Source organism: Furipterus horrens, unplaced genomic scaffold (genome assembly GCF_987537825.1).
Source record: "Furipterus horrens unplaced genomic scaffold, mFurHor1.1.pri manual_scaffold_13, whole genome shotgun sequence".
NCBI classification, from domain to species: Eukaryota; Metazoa; Chordata; class Mammalia; order Chiroptera; family Furipteridae; genus Furipterus; species Furipterus horrens.
The window spans coordinates 54,359,971-54,379,083 of NW_028327183.1; the positions used below are offsets into that span (position 1 = coordinate 54,359,971).

Here is a 19,113-nt window from a genome sequence, read left to right on the forward strand (position 1 = left end):
CCCCGGTGGCGGCGGCGGCGGCGGCGGCCGGGGGAAGCCGCGGGGCCGGTCATGCGGCTGCGGGGCCCGCGGCCCGGAGCGTCCGCCCAGCCCTGAGCGAGGTGAGCGCGAGGGGAGGGTCCTGAAAGGAGGTGTGGGGGGTTCCCCTTGAGGTGGCTGGGGGACGGGTTGGGGCGAAAAGGGGTCAGTGTGGCTCCTGGGAGGAATGACATTCCTGCGGACAGGACGCCTGACTTCAGGAGGCTATGGGGGATGGAGGGACATTTGGGCCTAGGGAGAATGGGGTCCGAGGGTCCGGAGTGGGGCAACTGTACTCTTCACGTCCGAGTCGTAGAGACCGTGGGCCCTCGGGAGGGAACAGACCAGGCCCTCGAGGGAGGCGGTCCTGGCCGGGGGGGAGGGCCTGGCCCGCTAAGAGCAGAGGGTGAGTCTGAGGGGTTCCCAGAAAGCGGGGGTATGGCCCCCTGAGGTTGAAGGGAGATGGAGTTGGGACTTGGGCTTGGAGAAGGGGACCCCGGGGATCCGAATGCTCCAATCCAGGAGAGGCTGGGGAAAAGAGTAAGAAGGAGGCTCCAGGCCTCGCGGGGGGTGGGGGTGGGGTCCCAAAGGATAAGGGACTGGAGGCTGGTGGAGAATGTAGAGGTCTGGGCGGGCCGTTCAGCGTGAGGAGCTGTCGGAGCCATGAAGGAGGGGGTTTCCAACGGGGCAGTGAGCTGGGTGACAATGAGTCGGGTCCCCGCCAGAGTCGAAGGAGCCAATGGCGGGAGCTGAGGTCAGCTACCTGGGGTAAGGCAATCAGGGTAACTGGGTTTCTGAGGCTCGTTTCCCAGCTGAGCGGACTAGAAGAAGAGCCGGCAGCTGGCTGTCAACCCTGGAGCCACCCGAAGGGGGATGGGAGGAAAAGCTGGCTGGAGCTCTGCCACACTGGGATCCCTGAGTCCTCCAGGAGGCTGGGGGTGGGGGGGGACACTGAATGCTGAAATGAGGATGGTGGTGAAAGTTGTCTCTGGCTTCTCAGTGGGGTGGGGGCCGAGTTTCAAGGCTAGCTGCATTCTGATTTAAAAAGTGGCATCTCAGATCCCGGCTGCATTGTTGGGAAGTGTTTAGGGGCCTTACCCTCCCTAGTTAAAAAGATGATGGGGATTCTGGTATCCAGGGATGCAGAGGTCTCTGGTTGAGATTGGATGGGGATCCCATATTGAGTCCCCCAAAGCATGGGATTGCTTAGTTTAAGGGAAAGTTCACGGTGGGGGTGAGGGTGGTCGGTAAAGGGGTAAGGAGCACCCTAGTTGGAATCTCCAGATTCCTGATTGGAGTTGAGGCGTGGCAGCAGCTATGAACAGACCACTTGTTTGGAGTATCCAGTGTTACAGGGATCAGAGTCCTAGCAGGGGACGGGGAGTCCAGAATCCCTGGTAGGGAATGTCTGGGTCTTGTGATGGAGGACCAGAGAGATGGGATCCTGGCCTTCCTGATCAGGGTTTTAGAGTCCAGCACACTGATCCCTAGTGTGAAGGAGGGTCCCTTGTTTGACTGGACTGCCCTCATTAGGGTGATGAATTGGGGGCTGGGAGGCTCACAGATCATGGTTTTGACATTCTAGTCTCCATTCAAAATTCTGGCTCCAGGTTTCTGGTCCCAAAGCTTTGGGATCCAGCAGCCTGGGATGGAGTTCCAGCATCTCAGGTTCAGGGGCCTGCATGGATTTGGGATTGGGGGGAATTAAAATTCTGGAATCTCAGGTTAGTGTACCCAATTGAGGTCAAGTCACAGAATCAGAGTTAGAAGGTCATGGGTCAAGTTCTTGGTGTTAGAATAAGGTGTTAAGGATCAAGAGATGAGTCTGAGAGATTAAACTTAGGTGGGGGCCTCTGCTCAACATCTTAGGTAAGCCCGAGGTCAGGGGACAGACCATGGTTTGCAGTTAGGGTCCTTTGTTGGTGACCCACTTGGGGGATTTCCAGTTTCTATTCAGAGAGAGTCCAAAGGGAGGGAATCAGCGGATGGAGTCAGGACTGCATGGCCTGGATTAGGGTTTCTACACAGGTCCCATTGCTCTGCAACCAGTGATGAAGTTTCAACACTCAGGGTCCAGAGACCTAGGTCATGGCTCGGAGTTGAGGTCACAGGTCCTTGATGGAATTTTCTATTCAAAGCTGGTGGCTTGCATTGGGGCACAGAGTCAAAGCTGGGGTGTGCGTCTGGTCCTGGTGTTGAAGTGCCTGATCACCATACTAGTTTCCGACTCACAGGCACAGGCTCAGGGTTAGGGATTCTGGTGAGGTCTAGCGTCTGTGGTCAAGGACTCGGGTCAGGGCATGCGGTTCAGAATGGAGGGCTTGGTTCTGGGGTTGAGACTCTAGACACTGAATTTCTAGTGGAAGTCATGATATTTGGCACCCAGGTCCAGACACATAGTTGAAGTCGAGGTTCAGTTCCTGGATATGGGCCAAAGGTTATGCTTAGAAATCTTATCCTGGGTCTGGGGGTCTGGTGTGGGGTCTCTGATCAGGATCCAGAGCCAGAGCACAAGGGTCAGGTTTGGGAAGGCCAGATCTCGGGTTGAAGGTCAACAATTGGTGTCACTGGTTCAAGCCCAGGGAGGGAGTCATGGGTCAGGACACAGAAGTCAGATTTGAGAGGTTTGGGGCTTGGTGTCTCTGGCCTGGTCCAGTGTCCCAGGTGGCTGAAGAGGGGTGAGGACTGTAGTTGGTCCCATCAGGCTTCTCCAGGGCAGCTTCCGGTCCCTCAGGCCCCGCAGGGCGCCCCCCGCCGCTGAGAATGAGTCACTGCAGCAGCCGCGCCCTGACCCTGCTGAGCAGCGTGTTTGGTGCGTGCGGCCTCCTGCTCGTGGGCATCGCGGTCAGCACTGACTACTGGCTCTACATGGAGGAGGGGACGGTGCTGCCACAAAACCAGACCACAGAGGTCAAGATGGCGCTGCACGCTGGCCTCTGGCGCGTCTGCTTCTTCGCAGGTACAGACCTCACTCAAGGGTCCCTGCCTTGCCTGGGTGGTATCCCAGAGTCCTTAACCTTAGTTCCATCTCTTGGATCTCAGAAATTCAGAAACGGATCCTGTTTCTGTCCTGGAGAGTCAGATTCCTACATGGAGACCCAATTTCTAGCGCTCTAGTCCCTGGACCTAGGAGTCTCGGTGCTCCTGGTCTCTGCCTGCCTGGGAAGCGCAGAGCACCCCGCCACTTAGAAGTGGTAATCTAGGTTCAGATATTGTCCCCTGGACTGTTCCATCGCTGAATGGGAAGGATATAAAATCCATGTCTCCCAGCGATCACAGAGACCCCCCCTGCTGCTCACGACTTTATTCTCTTTAGGGATCCAGGAGTCCTGGCCCACAGCTCCTTCTGACTTGGGACCCAGGGTCCCAGCCCTGCCCTCCATCCATAGGTCTGGTCTCTAGGGCAGCTGGCAACAGGAGCTCCCATCCCCTTCTGTAAGCCTTGGATTAAGCCATCCCCAATCCTGGGGTCTCCCTACCATGCATCATGCCCCTGACTGCCTCTCCATAGCTTAGGGTCCTCTCATCCAGCGCTGCCTTCTTATCATCCCCTCCAGGTCGGGAGAAGGGTCGCTGCGTGGCCTCGGAATATTTTCTTGAACCGGAGATCAACTTGGTGACGGAAAACACGGAGAATATTCTGAGTGAGGGGAAGCAGGGGGCCTAGGCAACAAGGGGGCAGGATCACAGGGCAGGTCCTGGGAGAAAGGGCAAGACCAGGGAAGGGGTGGTGTGGAAGGGAAGGAGTGGAGGCTGGAAAGATGGCAGAATGGTTGGGTAAGGAGGAGGAGCCGGGTTGAGGGGGCGGGGCCTAGACAGTGGGTGGAGCCAACAGGAAAGGGATGGGGGCGAGCCAAAGGAGGTGTGGTCTGGGTAAAGGGGTGGAGTCCGCAGTGGAATCATCAGACAGGGGGAGAGTCAGTAGAAAGGGGAGAAGTCACCTAAAGTAAAGGGGCAGGGGGTGGTAGAGTGGAGAGGTCAGGAGAATGGGGAGGTGTCTCTGCGGATTGTTCCCCTCACCCCCATCTCTCCCCTTACCCCTCCCCCAGAGACAGTGCGCACAGCCACCCCCTTCCCCATGGTCAGTCTCTTCCTCGTGTTCACCGCTTTCGTCATCAGCAACATCGGCCACATCCGCCCACAGAGGACCATTCTGGCTTTCGTTTCTGGCATCTTCTTCATCCTGTCGGGTGAGCCCAAGGAAAGGACTTCTGGGCTGTGGGGGGCTCTTTTAGATTCCGAGGGGCTGAGGTCTCTCTTCCTCGCTGTGTAAGCCTGGAGGAGTTGCAGAGTCTCTCTGAGCCCCACTGTTCTCCTGCGTGAGCAGGAGAGGGCAGCGCCATTCCACAGAGGCCCGAATCACAGCGGGCGCTTATTAGGTGCTAGTTAGGTGCCAGGCTCTCGTGCTGATCCTCACCACCTTGTGAGGTGGTAACAGATAACAAAGCTCTTTATTTCCTGTGCAACATGTTATCTGAGAAATTTTCAAACAGAAAAGGCAAAAATTTTGGAGTGAACACCCACGGACCTACCACTTAGAGTAACCATTACCATGTAACCAGACTTGCTTTGTCCTGTATCTGTTCATGTAGCTATATTTCTAGCTATCTTGTTATTATTTGTTTATCTTATTTTTTTATGCATTTCAAAGTGAGTTGAGGCATCGTTACACTTTACCCTAAATATTTCACTATGCTTGTCATTAGCTAGAGTTCCATATGTGTTTATAGTTCTTAAAAATTTTTATTTATTGACTTGAGAGAGAGAAACATAGACTTGTTGTTCCACTTACTTATACACTCATTGGTTAATTCTTGTACATACCCTGACTGGGGATCAAACCCACAGCCTTGACGTATCAGGACAACGCTCCAACCAACTGAGTCACCTGGTCTGAGCCATAGTTCTTTTTCTTTTGAGCTATGAGTGATCTCACATCCTCCTCATAACATCTCTGCTCGGGAGTTATTATCACCCATTTAATACAATGGGGGTACTGAGGCCCAGAGAATTGTGCAGAGATTTGCCTAAGATGCCAGCATAAGCTGGCGCCCGGGGACTTCCCCTCTCTGAATTGCAGCTCAGTTTGGTCTAGTTCATTCCCACTCAGTGAGGTAAGGTCAGCCCAGATAAAATCAGCTCTAACATGTTTAACTCCATCCATCTGTTCCAACTAACCCCAATCTATTCTGACTCAATTCTTCAATTCAATTCAAATTAACTCAACATACTTTAATTAAACTCCATTCCGGTCCTTTTAATCCAGCTGATATTTTATGAACAAGCCCTGTTGTACATCTCATTTCCATTCTGTCCTCTGGATATCACTTCTCGGCCTTTTGGCTAAGATCAAAAGTAGAGATCTGTTCTTACCCATTTAATATTCTGTCTCCCGGGGCCCCCACTTAGCGCTCCCTTTTAAAGTGGCTCTGCAAATAATTAATGATGAATTTCTGAATATCCCCTCCCCCAGATCCTTCCCTGCTCCTCATCCAGCTTTCTCTATGCTAAACCTCCCTTGTGCCTTTAACCTAAACTGACAAGATTTTTTTCCAGGGAAACCAGGGTGCAAAATCTGTGCAAACTTGAATCACGGCATGTGGAGCCAGACACGGAGCTAAAATAAGACATGTGGGATCTCACCATCCCCGAGTGTTAGAGTCAAAGGTCTCATCATTGTTTCTCAGGTGGAAAAAAGATAAAGTGGCCTAGAGAGAGGGAGAAACTGGAGCACGGAGACTTTATTTAATCCACCCAAAACATTTGAAAGAAATTCCCATTGACTGTGGTGCACAGCAGTGGAAACAGAAAGGCGACCTGGCTAGTCAATGGCAGGGCTGTCATTAAAATGGAGGGTTTTCTCATCCCAAGAACCATGCTTATACCAGTGCACCAGGACCTTGAAGGTCAATCGTGCTGTCAGGGCTGGAAGTAAGGCCTCTGATGTAACAATCTGAAGGGGATTGAACCCCTTCCTCAAGTTCGTATCATTGACTACTACCTATGCAGCCACCCCAAGGTATCCATCATGTACTTTAAAAAAATGTTTTATTTATTTTTAGAGAATGGGTAAGGGAGGGAGAGAGAGAGGGAGAGAAACATTCACACACTCCCAACCAGGGACCTGGCCCACAACCCAGGCATGTGCCCTGACTGGGAATTGAACAGGTGACTTTTCAGTTTGCAGGATGACACCCAACCCACTGAGCCACATCAGTACTGTCAAGGTTGTGGGTGTGGTGCCTGAAGGCATATGCTGCTGTGAACCTGGAAAGACTGGGGTTCAAATCCCGACACTTACTGTGTGCGCTACAGCTTTCCTTTGTGAAGTTCTTGACTGAACAAATCTCGGTTAGGGGGTTGGCCAACTTTAGAGAGCAAACATTTCAGGCCTCGTGAGCTGTAAGATTGCATTTCTGAAGCAACCAGAGGTAGAGCTTTGGGCAGGGCTGTGTTCCAATAATACTATTTACGGACCCTGAAATTCAAATTCAATGTCGTTTTCATGGGTTATGAAATATTTTTTTGTTCTTGTTTTTCCACACCATTAACGAATGTAGAAACCATGCTTAGCTCCCAAACCATACAAGAACACGTGGTGGGACAAATTGTGGTTTGCTGACCTATAAAAATAACTGCTCAACACATGGTAGTTTTAGATACACAAACAGTAGTAGTAACAACCATAATAATAAATGTTTTATTGAATGCCATGGTTTGGGGAAATTCTATGTGCTTCTTCTTCCCCTGGTAAGGCAGACATATTGTTACCCTCATTTTCCAGTTGAGGAAACAGAAGCAGTCAGAGGTTAAATTGCTCATTCACGGAAGCTGGATTCCAAGCCAGGCTTTCGCCATGGCACTCTACTGTCCCATAAAAATCATAAAAGCAAAGGTGATTTAAAAAGAAGAGGAAAGGATGGAAATAGTAGCAATATCTTAGATCTTGGAACAAAATGATCTGGCCCAACCACCTCACATTCCTGCTGAGAAAGTCAAGACAGAGGGAGAGAGAGAGAAGGGGAGAAGTTGCCCGAGGTCTGGGCAGTGGTGGAGTTGGCATTCAGTCCTGGGAATAGCAGTGGAAGTGTTGGGGCAGGAGAGGGACAGGGTCACACTGGACATCCCTCAGGCAGCTGTGTGGGGATGGGCTGGAGGAAGATGGGCAAGTCAGAAAGGAAGCTTATGCAGTGGTCTGAGCAATAGCAGATACGGTCTGAGCTGAGCCAGGGCTGGGAGGATAAAGGAGACCTCCTGGCTTTGAAAGAGAAGAATATGTACAGAAAAATCAATAGAATCAGATGGCTGACTGGATTGGTGAGAGATGGGGTGGGGAGGCTGGCATTGATTTTCCTTTCCCAGATCATAAGAGGCATGCTTTCTGGGCATGGCCCATATAAACCCCTGGTCCTCAGAAACATGTTCTATGCATGTGCTCATTTATTCACTCATCAAACATTTACAGAGACATCCTACATACCAGGCTCTGTGCTGGACACTCGAGACACAGCTGAATCCTAAATGAGAGTCCATATGCAGTTACTCACAAAACCACGCGCAACTGTATGTTCATCAAGGCTTGTCGCACACCGCTTAGATTCTTCAGCGCTTTGATGAGTTCCCATTGCCCTTAGAGCGTGTCCCAACTCCTCCTGCTGGCCCTTCATGACTTGGCTACTGCTCAGATCTGTGACCTCATTTCCTAACCCACTGACACCCTCTGCTTTGCCTTTAACTTCAGACACACTGGCCTCCTGCTACTCTGTGAAAATGCAAATCTCAGCGACACCGGAGGACTTTTACATTCAGTTGCCCTCTCTACTCAGAAGTCTCTTCCCCCTGATTCTCACAGAGCATGAATGTTCCCTCTTCAGAGTTTCTTTCTCTGACGATAGTATGTAACATTGCCTTGCCCCCTCTACCATTCTATTCGTTTCATTCTTGTTTCTTAGCACTATTGCCATCATCAGTCATCTTGTTTTCTGTCCCTCCCACTGAAATTGTAAACTCCGAACGTAAGGGAACTTTACAAATACCTGCCAAACCGAGATGAGTTGCTGGTACAAAACACACATTGAAATATTTGTAGACTGGATGAATGATAAGGACAGCTCAGGGCATGCTGGGAAAGGGGATGTATGGTGGGGAGGTTGGGAGGGACCAAGATTCCAGTAGGAGGTGACATCCAAGTGGATGGTACTGGAAGAGCGAGGGGGACTTTTTCAGGTGAGGAAAGAGAAGTGTTTTGTATGGAGACGGAATTTACAGCGTGCGGGGAAGAACCCCCAAAGTAGTTAAGACCGAGGTAGATGCGTGCGCCGCTCTCCATGGTCCTGAAACTGTTGTTCTAAAGCCGGGGTGTGTCTATTCCGCTTGGAATGTAGGTGATTCTTGCGTACTGAGCTCTAAGAATTCGGGAACAGATGCAGTGAAGAGCATAGGAAGAGGGTTGGGTTATGGAGAAAGGAAGGGAGAAAAAAGTGATTTTTGGAGAACAAGAGCCAGTGTGAAATGGCCAGGAAGGAGAAAGAAAGACAATAATTTGCCTTCTGACATGGTTTTGATTTAATGTTCAATTACTAAAAGCAAAACCACAACCCAAACCTTTGTATTTGTAAATGTTTGGGTTTTTTTCCTCATTAACCCGTGCTCCTGACTCTCCTGCAGGAGAATGTTCGTTATTTAGAACCGTTATGTGAAACATGGGATTTAAGATGAGGCAGGTGTGGTTAGCAGGGACTGGCGCATAAATAGCCTAGACTATCAGGCTGGAAAATTAATACCTTTTCCTGTGTATAGTAGGGAGCCAGGGGAAGAGTTTCAATAAGAAAAGAAAAGAATCCAGTATGGGTTTTAGAAGGAACCAGTTTCTAAAACAAGGGGATGAGGATTGGGGGGCCATGGTACAGGCATAGAAGTAACTTTAACTGGGTCAGAGGACTTCTGTTTGCAAAAGTGCTGTAGATTTCTGAGACTCAGGGAGTGAAATGGACATGACTTGATGACTGAGCATCCTTAAGAGATCAGAGAGAGAGAATCACGATGACTCCCTGCGCCTGACCAGGGTACCCGAGAGGGTGTGTTTCTGGGCTCCCTTTGGTATTCCTTTCCTAGAAGCCTGTTCGTCTGTCAAGCCTGACCTCAGATACCTTTCCCTTGTGGAACAACACATCATGGGCCCCCTCTTTTTGAACACCAAAATTATGGGACAGTAGAAGTTAAAAGTGAAGTTCAGAGCAAGAAAAGGTTAATTCTTAGAGGAGGTTGAGAAATAGTGGGAGTCCGAGGGGATTAAAAAGGGGAAGCATCTATGAGCTTTTCTGGAAGTTCCCATTGGAAAGCAAGTACATTAATCCATTCAGCTAGTTTTGATTATGTGCTGGCTCTTTTGCTAGACGTTAGGAATGTAGTTGGAACAAGGTAGGCTAGTTTCAAGCGTCCTTTTGGGGGTCAGGGAGGTGTGAACAATATGGCGTCAGGTGGTGACCAGTGCTGTGAAGAAAAATGAAGCAGGTTAAGGGGCAGGAGAGTGATGGGGGCTCATTACTTTATGTCACCTCAGTCACTCTGATTTTTTTAGTGATGACTTTGAAATCTATAGAATAGTTCAGTGAACACTGGTATACCATCTTCCACTTAGATCCAGATAGGTCCTGCATTTTGCTAATGTTTTGCCATATTCCTCTCCCCCTCCCCCACTTCCTGCCACACACGCACTTTTCTGGCCTTACCACTTGAAACTAAGTTGCAGGAATCATGACAGTTTATCTCTAAACATTTTAGAACAGTATGCCTCTCTAACAGTAAGAACGTGCGCCTATGTAACTACAATACCATTATCATGCCCAGAAATTTTACAATAATTCCATAATATAGGTCATTCTGTTTTCAAACTGTCACAGTAGTTTCAAAAGTGCCTTTTAGCCCTGGCTGAGTATCTCAGTTCTTTAGAGTGTTGCCCTGATACACCAAGGTTGTGTGTTCGATCCCCCAGTCAGGGCACATACAAGAATTAACCAAAGATGCATCCGTAAGTGGAGCAACAAATTGATGTTTCTCTCCCCTGCACTCTCTCTTCTTTCCTCTCTCTAAAAAACAATCACTAAATTAAAAAACAAAAACGAAAACCCTTTTATAGCTTTGCCCCAGAACCAGATTTAATCGAGGTTCACACATAGTATTTAGGTAATGTCTCTTTTAGTCTAGACGTGTTCTCCCACTATTTTATTTACAACAGTGACTTTTAAAATGTACTCCATTTTAAAAACATAGAAAAAATAGTATAATGAAATGCCACGTATCCTTCACTGAGTTTCAACAATTATCAACATATGGTGAGTGTTTTTTTTAGCCACGCTACCATACCTTCCTTCCACACTTCACAACTTTATTTTAAAGCCAGACTCATGCATTAAATCATTTTATCCACAAACATTTCTGTATCTCGCTGAGGGATAAGCATTTTGTTACTTAACATAGCCACAGCGCCATAATCATGCCCAATAAAAAATAGCTGCTTAATATCATTTAATATCTAGCAAGTGTTCAACGTCCCTACTTGTCTCTTAAAAGCCTTTTATACAGTTACTTTGTGGCAAATTGGGATGCACATTCCACTTGTGCATTCAGCTGATAGATCTCCAAAGCCTCTTTTAGACTATAATAGTCCCTTTCATGTTTTTTTTCCCAGCAATTTATTTGTTGAGGGAATCTGATCATTTGTCTTATAGAATTCCCATACTCTAGATTTTTCCAGCCGCATTCCTGTTTCATGGTCTAACATGTCCATCCATTCCTGTATCTTCTTGTAGCACTGTTGTTGATCAGTTCTGGGTTTAATCCTTTCTTCTTCTTCTTCTTCTTCTTTTTTTTTTTTTTTTGCAAAAACACGCTATAGGTAGGTGGTGCTGTTTCCATCTGACTGTATTACATCAGAGATGTAGTATCTGGTTATCTCTTTTTGAGATGTTAAGACTGATCACTCCTTCCTGTGTTATCATCTTGACCCTTGTCATTGTCCTTTTGTAGGACAGCCAACATCCTGGATTTGTTTGGCCGGTTCCTTGTGGCATCATTTAATTTATTCCTTTTTCATTTGTATTTTCTGTAGTTATGTCTAGACAACATGGAAGTTATGTCTAGACTACCTTACATTGATGAGATTCAGGTTAAACGTGTTTGGCAAGAAGATTCAGAGGAGCTGTGTTCTTTATATTTTTATTTCAGGTAGTAAATCAGGTCAGGTCATTCCTCCACGAACAGTCCAAAGTTTGAATCTCTGCTTGTTGATTGATTGATTGATTGGTTGGTTGGTTGATTTGAGGGAGAGAGAGAGAGACATCTATTTGTTGTTCCACTTATTTAAGCATTCACTGGTTGATTCTTGTATGTGCCCTGACTAGGCATTGAAACCGCAACCTTGGCGTATCGGGGTGACATCCTAACCAACTGAACTAACTACCTGACTAGGGTTGTAGTACAAAGTTTGAATGCTTGGTGAAGGAGGTGGTCCTCAGAGCCCCCTTTTGAGAAGGGGCAATTTTCTCCTTACAATGAATAAGTAATCTGCAGGTAACAATTTGGCACCTTGGGGAAAAATTCTGTTTGGTGATACCTATTTTTTTATTATAGTTGATGTACAATATTATATTAGTTTTATCACTTCTCGGCCTTCTGGCTAAGATCAAGTGTAATGTTATATTAGTTCCAGGTGTTCAACCTTGTGGTTAGACATTTATATAACTTTCAAAGTGATCCCCCTGATAATTCTAGTGCTCATCTGGCATCATATATAGTTATTACAATATTATCAACTACTCCTTATGCTGGACTTTACATCCCCATGACTATTTGTAACTATTAAGTCATACTTCTAAATCTTGGGGATGCCTATTTTATTTAAAAATCTTAAGTTTTGGAAGTAATTTAAACCTATAGAAAAGTTTCAAAAATAATGCAATGAACTCTTATAGATCCTTCACCTAGACCAATTTTTAACATTTTGGCACATTTGCCTTTATCTATTATCTATCCATCTATCTATATCATCAATAATCTATCACCTATGCATTTATCATCTATATCACTTCTCATCTATCACCTTTCTATCATGTACGTCACCCATCTACCTATATCTAGTTATTATTTATCCATATCTAGCTATTCAGCTTTATCATCATTTTCTCTCACCTGTTTTATCTATTAGTATCTATCATGTATTTATGTCATCCACATATCTACCTATCTGTAAAACCACTTGAACATAAGTTGCAAACATGTCACCCTTAAACCCTCCAGCAAGTATCCCCTCTGAATAAGTGTATTTTCTTTTCTACCCACAGTACAGTACTTGAATTCAGGAAGTTTCTATGACACTATGGCTGATAGACAGCCCACATTCCAATTTCACCAATCATCCCAGTGCTGTCTTTTACAGTCTTTTCTCTCTGATTTGGGATCCTATCTAAGATCATGCCTTGTATTTCCCTGTCATGTCTCTCTTGTCTCCTTTAATCTTTTATATATTCCCTGTGCCTTTAAAAAAATTATCTTTCATGTCGACTCTTTTTTTTTGAAGAATGCTGCCAGTTGTGCTGTGCAGTGCCCCCGTTTCCTCAGGAGTGGGTTCAGGTTACGCATTTTCAGCAGGAGCACTGCATTAAGTGAAGTAGAGGCAGGCTGCCATCGGAAGGTCATGGTGTCAGTCTGCCCGCTATGGGTGATGTCGTGTCCTGCCCTTGGTTAGGTTGGTGTCTGTCAGGTTCTTTTACAAGAAGGGAACGTTTTTTTGTATAGTCTCTCTTTTTTATTTTTATTTTTGAATTACAGTTGACATTCAATATTATATTAGTTTCAGATGTACAGCATAGTGATTAGATATTATATAACTTATGAAGTGTTCTGCCCCCCCCGTCATAAGTCTGCTATCCACCTGACAACATACAGTTATTACAATATTATTACCTACATTCCTGAACTGGACTTTACATCCCTGTGACTATTCTGTAACCATTCATTTGTGTTTCTTAGTCCCTTCACCTCTTTCACCCCCCCTCAACCCCCCCTCCTTTGGAACCATCCGTCCGGTCTCTGTATCTATGAGTCTGTTTCAATTCTGTTTGTTTATTTTGTTATTTTGGTTCCACATATAAGTGCTCTCATGGTATTTGTTTTCTCTGACTTTATAATCTCTTTGTAATTAGTAGGTATTCCATGGGGAAATTCAATCACCCAGTGATTTGATGCCCACTGATGATTCTTGCCCAAATCCCGATGTGACCACTAAGGTTGTAAAATGGTGTTTTCTAACTATGTAAAGAAGAATTTTCTCTCTTCTTTTATTAGTTATTTAGTTTACAATATATCAGTGTGTATTCACATTTTTAAAAACTTAGCGTGTTATATGCCATTACTTTTAGTATTCATGTTGATGTTCAATTTGCTGCTGGTTGGACTATCAGGAATCCCCTTCAAGGTAGTTCCTGCATTCTTGTTTGACATGTTCTCCCCATTTTTTGAGCATTTCCTTACTTTGTGGCATGAATACACTTTTACGTGTCTTTCTCGGGCTTCAGATTAGCTATTTCTCCTGGGAGCCCTAGCTCCTTATGTAGTGGGGGCTGATATTAGGGACCAAAATCTGGGTGCTAGGTGTGCTCATGGCTGCTGAGGTGTCACTGCTTCTGTAATCTTTCAGGACACAAAGCTGGTGAATTATATATATTTGTAAAATAGGAACTTATATGCACCTAAACACCAGAAGGCTCTTCCTTGCCTTACTCCATTCTGACTTGTATCTTCCTTCTTTAAGAAAGAGAAGAGACCTCTAGCTCCTCAAAACATCAATATATTTACACACTTGCTCAGCCCTACAATGTACACAGAATAATTTCAGAACTATTACCCCGAGACCATTCCCAACAAGAGCATCAACACCAATCACAAAAACCTTATTAAGTAAGGCTCAAGATTCCTTTGATGATCTTGTCTTTGGACTGAGATATATAATCAAAGTAGTCTATTCATAAGTTACTAGGATTACTAATTTCCCCCTCCTGTGGTTGTACTCTTCATGTGATGTGAAGTCAGTTTTACTTATGTTTGTTCACATTCAACTTTAGTTTTTAGCCATCCTTGCTGAATTTATCTTTTGAATACATAAAATATGAGCATAGTTTCAAAGGTCAAAGCTCAGAGGGGTGTCACTCTCTTCCTATTGCTTGCTTCCTCCCTGTTCTCACCTGCCCCTGCAGGTAATCAACTGCATCTGTCTGTTTTCGTTCTTTTGTCTCCTATTGCAAACAGAAACAGATGCATATATGTGTTCTTATGTACCCTCCGTTTTTTGCTTAAAAGTAGCATCCTGTACACCCTTTTGTGCATTTTTTTTAATTTAGTGATACACTCACTAACTCCATCCACAGAGCTTGACCTCATTCTCATTGAACAGTGACTCAGTACTCTGCTATGTGATGTTTTATAGATTATTTCATGAATCAAGGGCATCTGGGTTGTTTCTGATATTTTGCCATTATTAACACTGCAGCCATGAATTAACTTGTGACTGTGAGCTTTCATGGAAGAGATGTCTTCATTTGGACAGATATCTTCAGAACAGATTCCTAGTAGTGAGATTGCTGGGTTATAGGATAAATACCTGTATGGTTTTGTTACTTATGGCCAAACTCCCCTCCATAGGAGCTGCATTATTTTACAGCCCCACCGGCAACATAGGAAAACTTTTGTTTACCTGGTCTCGCCAGAAAAAATATGTTGTGAAACTTAAAAAAAAAAAAAGTTATACTTATTGACTTAGAGGAGAAAGGAGAGAGAGAGAAAGAGAGGAGAGAAAAGTTTATTAGTTGTTCCACTTATTGATGGCTCATTGGTTGATTCTTGTATGTGCCCTGACCAGGGATTGAACTAGCAAACTTAGAGCACTGGGATGATGCTCTAACCATGGAGCTAGCCGGCCAGGGATATTGTGAAGCTTTTAACTTTTGATGACCTGATGCATGAGACATGGTAGCCCCCCCATAGTTTTCTTCTACATTTCTCTTACTTTGAATGAGGGAACATGTTTTGTTTTGTTTTTGTCTTTTAATAAACTGGGAGATCATAGATGCCCTTTCTAAAGAAGTGATAAGGAAGAAGAGAGCTGAATGAAGTGACAGAGAGAGAGACAGAGAAATCGGGGGGAAGAGCATTCCAGTGAGCGAGAACAGCAAGTGCAAAGGCCTTGAGGCAGAAGGAGCTTGATGTGTTCAAGGAAGAAGGAGAAATTCATGTGGTCTAAGAAGAGGGAGCAAGGATAGACCAGGGATGAGCCTGGCAGGCATCATGTGGGCATCGTAGTTCAGGGGTTGGTCAAGTTTTTCTGTGGAAAAGCCAGATAATAAATATTTTTAGCTTTACTGGCCTCACAGGCTCCGTCGCAGCCACAGGCAACGTGCCACTAGACTGGCTGTGTTCCAATAAAATGCTACTGAAGGACCTCGAAACGTGCAATTCCTAGACTTTTCAAATTAAGATATTATAATTTGTATAACCCCAAATTCATATGATTCTGTGGTCTTTAGTACATTCACAAGGTTGTGCGTCCCCATTTCCTAATTCCACAACATTTTCAGCACCCCCGAAAGAAACTTCACACCTTTGAACAGCCAGGCGTAATCCCCTTCACCCCATTCCCTGGCAACCACTAAGCTGCTTTCTGTCTTTACGGATTTGCTTGTTGTGGACATTTCATATAAATGCAGCCATGCAATGTGTGGTCTTTTGCATCTGGCTTCTTTTACATAGCATATTTTCTAGGTTCACGCACGTGGTAGCGTACATCAGTACTTCCTTTTCCTGGCTGAGTAATATTTATTTATTTATTCACTCATTCATTCATTCATTCATTCATTTATTTATAATATTCCTTTATATGGCTATGCTGGTTGGTAGACATTTGGGTAGTTTCTACTTTTTGGCTATTATAAAGAATGCTGCTACAAACATTCAGGCGCACGTTTTAGTGTGGACATGTTTCTAATTCCCTTGTGTAGACACGGAGGAGTGAAATTGCTGGGTCATGTGGTAATTTTATGCTATTTATTTAAAATTCTATTTATTGATTTTTAGAGAGAGTGAGGAAGGGGGAGAGAGAGAGAGAGAAAAGACATCAGTTCTACCGATTTATGAATTCATTTACTGATTCTTGTATTTGTCCTGACTGGAGATCGAACCCACAACCTTGGTGTATCAGAACAATGCTCCAACCAGCTGAGCTACCCAGCCAGGGCATACCTTTAACACTTTGAGACACTGCCCAATGCAATTCACATGCCTCTTATGCATCACACAATATCACTGTTTTTTAAAAAATTAATTAATGAATTTTTAGAAAGGGGAAGGGAGAAAGGGAGAGAAACATCCATGTGTGGTTGCCTCTCATGCACCACACAACTGGGGACCTGGCCCACAACCCAGGCATATGCTCTGTCTGGGAATTGAACCGGCAACCCTTAGGTTTGCAGGCCAGTGCTCAATCCACTGAACCACACCAACCAGGACTTCTTTTGATTTTTAAAAAACAACTTAGTTACAAAAAACTATTCTTAGCTAGTAGGCCATACAAAAAAGACCCCTGTTGTAGGCAATGGAGGGAATCTCTACTTATGCTGGGGGTGATGGGCACCCAAGTGTTTATTAGTAGAATTCTAGGGGAAGATGCTGATAGGATTACATCGATTAACTTAGGGACTCTTGGCATGGCTACTGTGAAAAAGAAAGATCATCTTGAGGAAGTGTTATTTGTCTCTTAAATTAAAATTCTCACCCCAGACCTCTCCTCTCCACCTTCCTTACGTGCCTCTATTTCCTCATCTGTAAATGGAGCTTAAAAGTGTACCTACTTGGGAGTGTTGTGAAGTTTGAATGCGTTAAAGCATATTTGATACTGAAAACTGTGCCTGGCACAGAACAAGACCTGTATAAGCAGTTGTTGTTGTTACTGACCTTGCTATTATTATCCAGACCTCAGCTCAGACCTCTTCTCTGCCCTGAAAGACACAACTCCAGTGTCTCCTCTTCGATCTCTTCCCAGAACCCACCAGCCCCCAAAGGATCTTCTAACATGCCAGTCTGGCCCTCTCTTTCCTCTGCTCCAGACCTTCCGTGGCTCCCTAATGCCCTGGGCATCGAGGCTGAGCTCCTCAGCCAGGCATGCGAGGCTCCCCATGGCTGTGTCCCTGCCCCCTTCTCTGACCTCATTTCATGTGGCTGTGGCCCGTGTTGTAGCCGCACGGGTGGGTCAGCTCCTGCCCAGCCTCCAAGCCGTTGCCCTTGCCGTTCTCTCTGCCCAGAGCGCTATCATGGGCATGCTTAGTCTTCTCAGGAACGCTCCTGTAGGACTTGGACAAAAGCCCTTCTTCCAGAACGCTTTTCTTGGCTTCCCCTGACTCTGACTCCGCTTGTCGACTGACGTCCATATTTGCCTTCCCCAATGACGTTGTGAGCTCCTGGACACATATTTGGGGCAGGGGGTGGGGGAGGAGGGTGATTGATCTCTGGGATCTCTACCCAGCCAAGGCCCAGCACACAGGGGGCTTCAAAAGATGGAAGTTAGGCTCTGGCCGCGTAGCTTAGTTGTTAGAGCATCGTCCCCACACGCCAAGGTCGTCAGTTCGATGCCTGGTCAGGGCACATACGGGAATCAAACAGTGAACGCATCAATAAGTACAACAACAACAAAAATCGTGGAAGTTAGTTCAGACCCCAGCAGGGAGGAGAGGGGGAGGACAGTGGTGGGAGGGTCCAGGCAGGGAAAAGGGGCCCACTGCTAACGGACCAAGGGCACCCCCCTGCTCCCCCAGGCCTCTCCTTGGTGGTGGGCTTGGTTCTTTACATTTCCAGCATCAATGATGAGGTCATGAACAGGCCCAGCAGCTCTGAGCAGTATTTCCACTATCGCTACGGGTGGTCCTTTGCCTTCGCCGCTTCCTCCTTCCTACTCAAAGAGGTGATGTCTTGGGGCCCACACGAGAGCTTTGAACGGGGGGGCGGGGCGGGGGGCGAGCCTGAGGTCCAGAGGGAAGAGGAGACCTGGGCAGGAGTGGGGGGTGGGTAGACTCCAGAAGAGTGGTGGCTAAGGATCCAACCCCTGGGTCCGAGGGGAGGAGGGGGCTGGGGACCTGGGGTCCTGGGGTCTTGGGAGAGAAGGGGGCTGGGGACCTGGGCTTCTGGAGTTCTGGAGAAAGAGGACGCTGGAGGCCTGGCATCTTGGGTCCCCGGGGTCTTGAGTCTCAAGGCAGAGTAAGCCCGGGGCCCGCCTCCGGGACTCTGACCCTGCCTCGCCACAGGGGGCTGGTGTGATGTCCGTGTACTTGTTCACCAAGCGCTACGCGGAGGAGGAGATGTACCGCCCGCACCCGGCCTTCTACCGCCCGCGTCTCAGCGACTGCTCCGACTACTCGGGCCAGTTCCTGCAGCCCGAGGCATGGCGCCGCGGGCGCAGCCCCTCCGACATCTCCAGCGACGTGTCCATCCAGATGACGCAGAACTACCCTCCCGCCATCAAGTACCCGGACCACCTGCACATCTCCACCTCGCCCTGCTGAGGCCATGCCCCTCGGAGCTCCCTTCCTCCTCTTCCTCCGTGGGGGGTCTCCCTGCGACGCAGCTCCCCTGCGTCCGGTCTCCGGACTCCGCTTTCGCCTGGAGGGTGCTGCTCACACGTGAGCCCCGCCCTATCCCAGTGGCCACGCCCGTCGCCCCACCCCTTTCCTGAACCTCCCACTTAATTGGGCCTGTTCACTTCCAGATGGCTCCACCCCCTCGATTGCCCGCCCCCCTTCGGTGAGGCCCCGCCCTCCCAGCTAATTCTCTCCTGGGTTCCCGCGTGCAGGTGCCCAGCTCCCCTGCGTCCCCAACCTGCCTCCTCCCCACAGGGGCGCTGGGCTGGAGAGTCGGGTGCGGCAGCCGCCAGGAATGCCTACCATCCTCTTCTCCCTTCTGCCCCCAGTTCTCTTCCCTGGCCCCGTCTCACCTGCGGACCTTGGGGGCCCTTGAGTGCAGTGGGGGGCCTCTCTGCTCCGCCCACAGCTCCGGGGT

At 47.1% G+C, this 19,113-nt stretch overlaps 1 protein-coding gene across 1 annotated transcript; it reads left to right on the plus strand.

Annotated features, from left to right (window-relative positions):
- Positions 1 to 33: 33 nt before the first annotated feature.
- CACNG7 (calcium voltage-gated channel auxiliary subunit gamma 7) lies at positions 34 to 18,683 on the plus strand. Its single transcript, XM_090259556.1, has 6 exons — positions 34 to 101; positions 2,753 to 2,977; positions 3,576 to 3,662; positions 4,068 to 4,208; positions 17,877 to 18,022; positions 18,363 to 18,683. The coding sequence occupies exons 2-6, from the start codon at positions 2,782 to 2,784 to the stop codon at positions 18,618 to 18,620; spliced, it is 828 nt and encodes a 275-aa protein (XP_090115682.1). The 5' UTR covers positions 34 to 101; positions 2,753 to 2,781; the 3' UTR covers positions 18,621 to 18,683.
- The last annotated feature ends 430 nt before the right edge of the window (positions 18,684 to 19,113 follow it).

What these genes read in the sequence shown, in the direction of transcription:
- CACNG7 (XM_090259556.1), top strand. Translation starts at nt 2,782, where the DNA reads ATGAGTCACTGCAGCAGCCGCGCCCTGACCCTGCTGAGCAGCGTGTTT. An exon ending in AAACACGGAGAATATTCTGA is followed by an intron (nt 3,663 to 4,067) that starts GTGAGGGGAAGC and finishes CCCCTCCCCCAG; the next exon opens with AGACAGTGCGCACAGCCACC. An exon ending in CATCTTCTTCATCCTGTCGG is followed by an intron (nt 4,209 to 17,876) that starts GTGAGCCCAAGG and finishes CTGCTCCCCCAG; the next exon opens with GCCTCTCCTTGGTGGTGGGC.